Source organism: Nerophis lumbriciformis, linkage group LG16, assembly GCF_033978685.3.
Source record: "Nerophis lumbriciformis linkage group LG16, RoL_Nlum_v2.1, whole genome shotgun sequence".
Lineage (NCBI taxonomy): Eukaryota > Metazoa > Chordata > Actinopteri > Syngnathiformes > Syngnathidae > Nerophis > Nerophis lumbriciformis.
The window spans coordinates 9,629,599-9,640,980 of NC_084563.2; the positions used below are offsets into that span (position 1 = coordinate 9,629,599).

At 41.0% G+C, this 11,382-nt stretch overlaps 1 protein-coding gene across 1 annotated transcript in view; it reads left to right on the top strand.

Moving 5' to 3' along the window:
- egf (epidermal growth factor) overlaps positions 1-10,426 on the top strand; it is a 52,432-nt gene extending 42,006 nt beyond the window's left edge. Inside the window, exons 20-22 of the mRNA XM_061976596.1 lie at positions 9,795-9,897; positions 9,973-10,069; positions 10,134-10,426. Of these exons, the coding sequence (XP_061832580.1) occupies positions 9,795-9,897; positions 9,973-10,069; positions 10,134-10,315 (382 nt within the window). The 3' untranslated portion in view covers positions 10,316-10,426. The remainder of the gene's footprint in view (positions 1-9,794; positions 9,898-9,972; positions 10,070-10,133) is intronic.
- Positions 10,427-11,382: the final 956 nt, after the last annotated feature.

The following is an 11,382-nucleotide window of genomic DNA, read 5'->3' on the forward strand; positions in this document are numbered from 1 at the left end:
GATCGGCCGATACCAATACCGATCATATGTATTAAATGCAGAGGTGGGTAGAGTAGCCAGGAATTGTACTCAAGTAAGAGTACTGTTACTTTAGAGATTTACTACTCAAGTAAAAGTAAGGAGTAGTCACCCAAATATTTACTTGAGTAAAAGTAAAAAGTATGTTGTGAAAAAACTACTCAAGTACTGAGTAACTGATGAGTAACATACACACACATATCATATATATACATATATACACACAAACATATATATATATATATATATATATATACACACACACAAACATATATATATATATATATATATATATATATATATATATATATATATATATATACATACACACACATATATATACACATATATATATATACATACATTGATATATACAGTATATAATTTATATTTATTTATTTTGCCGTTTTTGTTTGCATGTTAAAGGTGTTTTAATGAATGTACATGCATGTTTAACACATATAGATTCCTTTCTTTCATGAAGACAAGAATATAAGTTGGTGTATTACCTGATTCTGATGACTTGCATTGATTGTAATCAGACAGTAGTGCTGATAACGTCCACGTTTTCAAATAGAGGAGAAAAAAAGTTCCTCCTTTCTGTCTAATACCACATGAAAGTGGTTGGTTTTTGGCATCTTATTTGTCCAGCTTCCATATTCGTTTTTATACACTTTACAAGAAATACATTGGCGGCAAACTCCGTTGCGCTGGCTTTCGGAGACTCTTATTTTGAAAGCGCAGGCGCGATGGAGCGGCACTTTTATTGTGAAGACAGGAACTGTGCAGTCAGTCTTTAGGCTTTTGACGGGATGTACGGTTGAAATGGAAAAGGGTCTTTTTTCCTTCACACTTTTGATTGATTGGAACTTGTATTAGTAGATTGCACAGTACAGTGCATATTCCGTACAAATGACCACTAAATGGTAACACCCGAATAAGTTTTTCAACTTGTTTAAGTCAGGTCATGTGACCACCTGGCTCTGTTTGATTGGTCCAACGTCACCAGTGACTGCATCTGATTGGTGGAACGGAGTGAACGTCACAAACTGTATTTATTGAAACGCAGGCACTTTGAAGGTCTGTCTGACAAACCAAAACAAACAAAGCGTGCATTAACAGATCGATAAAAATTAGTAGCGAGTAGCGAGCTGAATGTAGATAAATGGAGCGGAGTAAAAGTAGCGTTTCTTCTCTATAAATATACTCAAGTAAAAGTAAAAGTATGTTGCATTAAAACTACTCTTAGAAGTACAATTTATCCCAAAAGTTACTCAAGTAGATGTAACGGAGTAAATGTAGCGCGTTACTACCCACCTCTGATTAAATACACATTTTTCTATGCATTTATGGTGAGTGCTATTGACAGTTTAACACAATATGTCATTTGTTCCTGATGCTCTTTTATTACCGTATTTTTCGGACTATAAGTCGCAGTTATTTTCATAGTTTGGCGGGGGTGCGACTTATACTCAGGAGCGACTTATGTGTGAAATTATTAACACATTACCGTAAAATATCAAATAATATTATTTAGCTCATTCACGTAAGAGACTAGACGTATAAGATTTCATGGGATTTAGCGATTAGGAGTGAGAGATTTTTTGGTAAACGCATAGCATGTTCTATATGTTATAGTTATTTGAATGACTCTTACCATAATATGTTACGTTAACATACCAGGCACGTTCTCAGTTGGTTATTTATGCCTCATATAACGTACACTTATTCAGCCGGTTGTTCACTATTCTTTATTTATTTTAAATTGCTTTTCAAATGTCTATTCTTGGTGTTGGCTTTTATCAAATACATTTCCCCAAAAAATGCGACTTATACTCCAGTGCGACTTATATATGTTTTTTTTCCTTCTTTATTATGCATTTTCGGCAGGTGCGACTTATACGCCGGTGCGACTTATACTCCGAAAAATACGGTATATACAGTTGTTTGGGAAAAACAAAGTCAGTAGTAAAGATGTACAGCATATCATTAAAACTGTATCAATACAACACCCTTATCGATACCGATATGTGTTGTCCCGATACCAATATTTTGGTACCGGTACCAAAATGATTTCGATACTTTTCGGTACTTTTAGGAGGACCACAAAAAAATTGCATTATTGGCTTTATTTGTTCAAATGTGGGGTGGCGGACCGGTACTTTTTAGAGGTGGTATACTACCGAATACAGTGACGTGCGGTGAGGTTGATGGCTGGTGAGGCACTGACTTCATCACAGTCAGATTTACAAACATATGAACCCTAAAGAGTATCTTATTCACCATTTGATTGGCAGCAGTTAACGGGTTATGTTTAAAAGCTCATACCAGCATTCTTCCCTGCTTGGCACTCAGCATCAAGGGTTGGAATTTGGGGGTTAAATCACCAAAAATGATTCCCAGGCGCGGCGCCGCTGCTGCCCACTGCTCCCCTCACCTCCCAGGGGGTGATCAAGGGGATGGGTCAAATGCAGAGGACAAATTTCATCACACCTAGTGTGTGTGTGACAATCATTGGTACTTTAACTTAACTTTAACTTTACACATACAAACTGTAGCACACAAAAAAGCACATTTAATAAAAAAAACGTTATTATGGTCTTACCTTTACTTAGAAATTAAGTTCATGCGCCGCAACTAAAGCCCTCACTTAAACTTTCCACGTGCAAGATTGAATCTATTTAAAAAAGTGTAACCGAGGGTTTATAAATGTCGCCTATACTCTATGAAACTACAAAATAACAAACACGGAGACTCCAGTTTACACGAGGACCACTTTATTTACATTCTTTCAAAAACCTCCGCAACGTGACATCACTTCCGCTCTTAGCGCCTTCAAAATAAGAGCTCAAGGCATATACTGTATAACAGCGCATAACAGGAACTTAACATCACAAAGAGGAAAGCCCATGAAAATAGGTTACAAAAGTTATTTAATAAGAAGCCAAAAAGTGCAAAAACAATAATGTTCGTGTTGGAGGAGTTGTGAATTAGGTACACCTGCAGTCTGCAGGTGTATCTAATGTTGTGTCCCTGCAGTCATTCACAACTCCTCCAACACCAACATTATTGTTTTTGCACTTTTTGGCTTCTTATGAAATAATTTTTTTAAATAGATTCAATCTTGCACATGGAAAGTTTAAGTGTGGGCTTTAGTTGATATAACAATTCTACGGCGGGGGTGCAGGAGGCGAGCCTCACACAGTGCGTCTTTTGCAGCCGTTTTATGATCGCTCAGCACAAGAAATACTGTACACACATACAGTTGTTGACAAAATACACTGTACATTATATACCTCAGCTAACTAAACTATGGAAATGTATAATATAGTTCATATAGCAATACGGTCTCACTGCACAGCAGGCCAGCAGTTAGCCGAGTCCGCAATCCATGTTGAGGCTCAACTGAGTGACGTGCCTCAACTGGCTGCTGTTCACCGCACCGTCTCTTCTCAGTATTTGAACGGCAAATGTGAAAATTCAGCGATTTTGAATAAAAATAATCTAAAACTGGTGAAGTTAAATGGAAAATAACTTTATAGTATAATCACTGTATACATATAACAATTTATTTTTTTTCTTTTTAAATGTTTTTTCTTTCCATCATGGCAGGTGAGGCCCCGCCTCACCTGCCTCTAGTGACTGCACGTCACTGACCGAATATGATTCATTAGTATCGCGGTACTATACTAATACTGGTTTACCGTACAACCCTAATCGGTGCTATATAAAATTTGTGGAACTGTTGTGAACAAATGCATTTTAATCCAACATGATGCACTGTGAGATGTCAGAGCAGGGACTTTTGTTTATTATCAACAGATGTTTTTTTTTAAGTCATAAAGAAGTCAACTAAGTGTGCAGTATAAGGTGAAGTGCAGTTATGTCATCTTCTTGTAAAGACCACACAGATCCATTATTGTGTTTCTATTCATCACAATGACGCTCGGCTGTATATAATATTTATATATATGGCATTCATGTGCAGCGAACACCCCTTTTACATGATATATCAAATATATCATATAAATTAATACAATCAATTAGTATGTTATGTGGGTTTGCATTTTGTAACAAAAGGAATTATTTGTGTTTATGTTGCACACGGACGTATTTGAGTGACGGGCCGGAAGCCATACTGAGTGTTGACAGCTCCCGATGTATGTTGTGTGTGTTTAGTGCGTATTATGTACATAAAAAGACTCAGTGAGAAAGTGTAATGCTCGATTGTCCAGTTTGTAGTGAAGAGTCAGAACGACCTGAAACACATTTAAGCCAGTGTTTTATCCATCCATCCATTTTCTACCGCTTCACCCATAAGCACACGCCGTTTGTAGCAAAGATGGCTCCTCTCGTTTAGTTGGACGTAGTCTTTAGGCTCTAGCTATCTATCCATTCATCCATTTTTTACCGCTTTTCCCTTTTGGGGGGTGCTGGAGCCTATCTCAGCTACATTCGGGCGGTAGGCGGGGTACACCCTGGACAAGTCGTCTAGCTCAGCCGCAACACACTAGTGTGCCGTGAGATACAGTCCGGTGTGCCGTGGGAGATTATGTAATTTCACCTAATTGGGTTAAAAATATTTTTTGCAAACCAGTAATTATAATCCGCAAATGTGCCATTGTTGAGTGTCTGTGTCGTCTAGAGCTCGGCAGAGTAACCGTGTAATACTCGTCCATATCAGTAGGTGGCAGCAGGTAGCTAAGTACTTTGTAGATTGTCGTGATCACAATATGCAGACGACAGAGGGAGCCATACTTGCCAACCCTCCCGAATTTTCCGAGAGACTCCCGAAATTCAGCGCCCCTTCCGAAACCAAATATTCTCCCAAAAATCTCCCGATTTTCAGCCGGAGCTGGAGGCCACGCCCCCTCCAGCTCCATGCGAACCTGAGTGAGGACAGCCTTTTTTCACGAAGGGAGGACAACAGGGTGACAAGAACTAAATCATCCAGACTAGAGATAAATTGTATTATTATGTTTATCTTACCTAAAAATACATATATTTATTAATTAAAAAAAAAAAAAAGTTCACTATATTTTGCTAAAAACATCAAAATTAATTGTATTTTTATTTGTATTTTTTCTGACTCCTTAATACATCCAGCCATAGATTTATACATTAAAATAAACATATTTGAAATAATTAATTTTAAATTATCATAATAATTCATCTAAAATGACCATGTTTAACTATTAAAATAATTGCTTGTTTATCAACAACTTTAGCATTTTAGTCATTACATTTTGAAAATCTCAGAAGCCAAGTTATGTTATATTCCTTAATATTTATTTATGCAAGTTTGAAGTATCAATTATCTAAACACAGTTTTGTTTGCATATTTTTAGGATGTATATATATACATATATATATGTATATATATATATGAAATACTTGGTGAATTCTAGCTGTCAATATACTCTTCCCCTCTTAACCCCCCCACCCCACCTCCCAAAATCGGAGGTCTCAAGGTTGGCAAGTATGGAGGGAGGCAGCGTGCAGATAAAAAGGTATCTAACGCTTAAACCAAAAAATAAACAAAAGGCGAGTGCCGCTAAGAAAAGGCATTGAAGCTTAGGGAAGGCTATGCAGAACGAAGCTAAAACTGAACTGGCCGCAAAGTAAATAAAAACGGAATGCTGGACGACAGCAAAGACTTACAGCGTGTGGAGCAGCAGACGGCGTCCACAAAGTACATCCGTGCATGACATGACAATCAACAACAAAATAGGAGCGCAAGACAAGAACTAAAACACTACACACAGGAAAACACCAACAAACTCAACATAAGTCACGGTAGCTAACGCTTAAACCAAAAATAAACAAAAGCCATTGAAGCTTAGAGATGGCTATGCAAAACGAAGCTAAAACTGAACTGGCTGCAAAGTAAACAAAAACAGAATGCTGGACGACAGCAAAGACTTACAGTGTGCGGAGCAGACGGCGTCCACAAAGGACATCCGTACATGACAATCAACAACAAAATAGGAGCGCAAGACTAGAACTAAAATACGACACACAGGAAAACACCAACAAACTCAACATAAGTCACGGTAGCTAACGCGTAAACCAAAAATAAACAAAAGGCATTGAAGCTTAGGGAAGGCTATGCAGAACGAAACTAAAACTGAACTGACTGATAAGTAAACAAAAACAGAATGCTGGACGACAGCAAAGACTTACAGCGTGCGGAGCAGACGGCGTCCACAAAGGACATCCGTACATGACAATCAACAACAAAATAGGAGCGCAAGACTAGAACTAAAATACGACACACAGGAAAACACCAACAAACTCAACATAAGTCACGGTAGCTAACGCTTAAACCAAAAATAAACAAAAAGGCATTGAAGCTTAGGGAAGGCTATGCAGAACGAAACTAAAACTGAACTGACTGAGAAGTAAACAAAAACAGAATGCTGGACGACAGCAAATACTTACAGCGTGCGGAGCAGACGGCGTCCACAAAAGACATCCGTACATGACAATCAACAACAAAATAGGAGCGTAAGACTAGAACTAAAATACGACACACAGGAAAACACCAACAAACTCAACATAAATCACGGTAGCTAACGCTTAAACCAAAAATAAACAAAAGGCATTGAAGCTTAGGGAAGGTTATGCAGAAAGAAACTAAAACTGAACTGACTGAGAAGTAAACAAAAACAGAATGCTGGACGACAGCAAAGACTTACAGCGTGCGGAGCAGACGACGTCCACAAAGGACATCCGTAAATGACAATCAACAACAAAATAGGAGCGCAAGACTAGAACTAAAATACGACACACAGGAAAACACCAACAAACTCAACATAAGTCACGGTAGCTAACGCTTAAACCAAAAATAAACAAAAGGCATTGAAGCTTAGGGAAGGCTATGCAGAACAAAACTAAAACTGAACTGACTGAGAAGTAAACAAAAACAGAATGCTGGACGACAGCAAAGACTTACAGTGTGCGGAGCAGACGGCGTCCACAAAGGACATCCGTACATGACAATCAACAACAAAATAGGAGCGTAAGACTAGAACTAAAATACGACACACAGGAAAACACCAACAAACTCAACATAAGTCACGGTAGCTAACGCTTAAACCAAAAATAAACAAAAGGCATTGAAGCTTAGGGAAGGCTATGCAGAACAAAACTAAAACTGAACTGACTGAGAAGTAAACAAAAACAGAATGCTGGACGACAGCAAAGACTTACAGTGTGCAGAGCAGACGGCGTCCACAAAGGACATCCGTACATGACAATCAACAACAAAATAGGAGCGCAAGACTAGAACTAAAATACGACACACAGGAAAACACCAACAAACTCAACATAAGTCACGGTAGCTAACGCTTAAACCAAAAATAAACAAAAGGCATTGAAGCTTAGGGAAGGCTATGCAGAACGAAACTAAAACTGAACTGACTGAGAAGTAAACAAAAACAGAATGCTGGACGACAGCAAAGACTTACAGTGTGCGGAGCAGACGGCGTCCACAAACGACATCCGTACATGACATGACAATCCACAACAAAATAGGAGCGCAAGACAAGAACTAAAACACTACACACAGGAAAACAGCAAAAAAACTCCAAATAAGTCAGGGTGTGATGTGACAGGTGGTGACAGTACACCTACTTTGAGACAAGAGCTATAGTCATGCATGCTTGGTTATGGTTTAAAGTCATATCCAACAATTGCGAGAACAACTTTTTATTGTCAATATCTGCTGCTGAGTTTAATTTCTTTATGTTTTCTGCTGGTGGTGTGCCTTGAGATTTTTTCAATGAAAAAAATGTGCCTTGGCTCAGAAAAGGTTGAAAAACACTGGTCTCGCTATCTAATGTCTTGGGAATGCAACTGCATGCAATTACTACAAAATACTAGCAAATGAGACTATGTTTTCTCAGACAGCAAGCTAAGAATTGTGTTCTGAGCTTAGAGGCAGCAGCAAAGATCATCAACGAAGAAGCCGACAGCATTCATAAAGTGTCCATCAAACTTGGGCATGCATGAGCCGTGTAATGTCAGTGTCTCCGCATGATGGCGGAGGTTCACACTGGAACATTCTCTCCCGATTCTTTCCACCTGAGCTGCCACTAAGCAGCTGATTTGCTTTGCTGTTGTTTTGTTGGCTTACGGACAAGGCTGTCACTCTTGACGCCCTCCCACCTCACCCCAACCTCCAGGCTTCCGTCCTTGCGTTCGCCGTCACGGTCCCTCCCCTCATCGCCGGTGGAAGTGGCACGCTTTCAATGACATGCTTGGTTTAGCTTGTTCGACAGCAATTACACATCAAAATAGGCCATTTCACAGCGACAAAATGGAGCCGCTGAGGTATGACACCGGCGGAGACGCTGCATGGCCACCAATAGCTCGGCCTCAAATTGCATTCTGCACTTCACTGCAAGTGCACTTGTGCGCTCTTTTGGAGTTTTGGTGCGTCGGCGTCTCGCCATTGAGGGAGTAGAAGCTCTCGGTGCATATGAGCCACAAAGAACTTGCGTCTTTTTAAAGCCCTTGACTTCATAAGCTTAAACACACCATTACATTGAAACACACATCTCTCTCAGTCGTCCTCAGACGAGCTTCCATCGGAGTCTCCAATCATTCCGGTTCTCCATACACCCGGCCAGCTCTGTAGAGCTTTCAGCTCCCGCATCTTCCTTCAGGATGTCCACATACGTACGATCGATGCCTGTGCATTGGTTCCCATAGAACCAGCCTGCCGGCCGGGAGCTAACGATGTCTGTGGCAGTGGCCGGCCAGCCTCATCCTCATAGCTGTTACCTTCTTGCTGAGCCTCGGCAGTTGCCCGTACCTGTACATACTGGATTTATTCTCTAAATCTGGATGTAAACACACTACTACACAAGACATTTAGTACAACCGTGCAATTGCTACACAGGTGAATTCTATGTACCACTTAGTTCTCAATGTAATGGCCAATCTATGTTCCTAGTCTTACTTGTGGTCACAAGCTTTGGGTAGTGACTGAACGAGCCAAAATGGAAGCGATCATGCAGGGGTACCCAAACCTTTTGCTTCCGAGGGTAAAAGTAAAAAATGTTCGTTATTCCCAGCTTTGACTTCCGAGGTAGATGGAACGCGGTATTAAGCCTCAAACCAACAAAGATAAGGTAGTGACTCAAAGCGCTTTACATTATGAAACCCAATACCTAAGTTACATTTTTGAACCAGTGTGGGTAGCACTGGGAGCAGGTGGGCAAAGTGTCTTGCCCAAGAACACAACGGCAGTGACTAGGATGGCGGAAGCGGGGCTCGAGCCTGCAATCCTGAAGTTGCTGGCACGGCCGCTCTACCAACCGAGCTATACCGCCCTGCCATAGATGGCAACTAGTTAGCCTTGCGGACAAGCCGTCAATGATTGTGTGAGCTTAGAAGAGGTCAGTAGAAATAGGAATTACAGCTCGGGGTATAGCCGCTAATAAGAGCTAGTTGAGGTGGCTCGGGGATCTAGTCTGAATGCTTCCTGAACGCCTCCATTGTGGATAGTTCTGGGGATGCCCAAACAGAAAGAGGCCCTAAAATAGGCCTACAATAGGACACACTGGAGGGATTCTGTCTCGTAGCTGGCCCAGGTGTCCCCGGAACTAAAATAGGTGGCCGGAGACGAGGAAGTCTGGGCTTCCCTACTGAGACTGCTTAAAACCCGAAAGAAACCCAAAAGAAAATGGATGGCTACTCATTGGATGTGCATGAAAAAAATAATTAACACAACTTTTTGTTCACCCTCTCTCTCTCTCTCTCACGCAAAGACCTCGAGTATTTTTTGGCAAACGATCCTCGGTGGATAACGCGAGTGAAAGCAGTGTGACCGATGAGGATGTGTCAGACAGGGTCAAAGACATTGTGCCTCAGGTAAGCCCGGTCAGCGTCAGATCAAAATGTCATTTGATTATTTAAGTTGATAAATTAATATGTGGAACTCTCCAGGTCTACACAGGGGTAGACCACCACCCGAAAGAAAGCGTTCTCCCTGCAGTGGGTTGTCCCAGGAGGGCGGTATGTCCATCCTGCTCTTCAGAGACAGGTACACCAGAAGCTACCATCTCTACATGCCCTGCAACCGCACAAATACTCTATTTATTTCCCAGGGGACAACCAACCTGAAGAGACGGGAACATGGTCTAACAGCAACCAAGGGTACGAGTGTTCAATGATGGCGTCCGTTGCCATGGAGACCGATCAGACTCCACTCCATCAGTCAAGTCAGACGGCCAACACGACTGTCCCACATACTTCCGGTCCAGAGCCAACCGCTTCCTGTTCAGTTTAAGACTTGCATTTTCATATTGGAACACTAGAGGTCGACAACCTCCAAGAGTTGTTCAGAATATTACTTTTGCTAACCTTTAATGAGCCATAGCACATATTTTACATGAGACAACCCTCATTAAGAGTCCAATAACTTATTATGCTATCCTCCCTGTCACGATGCCACTTGCTTAAACAGAGAATACAATACATACCGTAAATAATTGATAACTCTCATACAAATTAAGTCAAAATTTACAAATTCCATTGGCACACAATCTCGCACAGTCACTAATGGGCCAGAGCACTGTGGTTTTCCAACCACTGGTTCCTAAAACGCTCATGTGTTTTGGTTGGCTTTGGATTCAAAACCAAACTGAATGAATCGCTATAATATTATTATTATTATCATCAATCCATCCATTTTCTATCGCTTGTCCCTTTTGGGGTCGCTGGCGGTGCTGGAGCCTATCCCAGCTACAATCAACCAAGGGTTCTTGTGAGCGCGTGTTGGATGGACCCTTCGTCAGTCCGGAGCGGCGAGGCAAAGAGGGTGTCCGTGGGCAGGCGAGCAGTCGGGGGCTGGAGAGAAGCAACAAGGTCCGTGTCCAAGCAAGGGTCGAGGATCGGGGAAAGCAGTCCAAAGTTCGGAGGGAGGTCGAGATACACAACGGAAGAACTGGCTGCTTCGAGACCACGCCGTGACAGCTATTACACGAAACTGTGACATGAAATGTGTTTTTACCTCCATCAATAAATGTTCATCACAGAAATGTGTTTTTGACTTAACACAAGGTTTACTGTGTGTCATTTTGTCATAAAATACCCTTTTGTTTTCTTTGAAGCTCATTTTGCTCATTGCTTGCCCCAGTGGCGCTGGTTTGACTTCTTCTTTGTCTCGGAATTATTCATCTTTGGGGAATAGTACCTTCCTCAAAAATGTAGCAATATTTTGGGGAAGGTACTTTTTCACAGAACTTTAAGAAGTGTTGGCGCTAGGAATTTTCGAAATGGGGTCCCAGGGACCCCATCAAGTCATAAAAATGGGGTCCCACAGTACATTTTGAGGGTCCTACTTTTTTGTAAGCG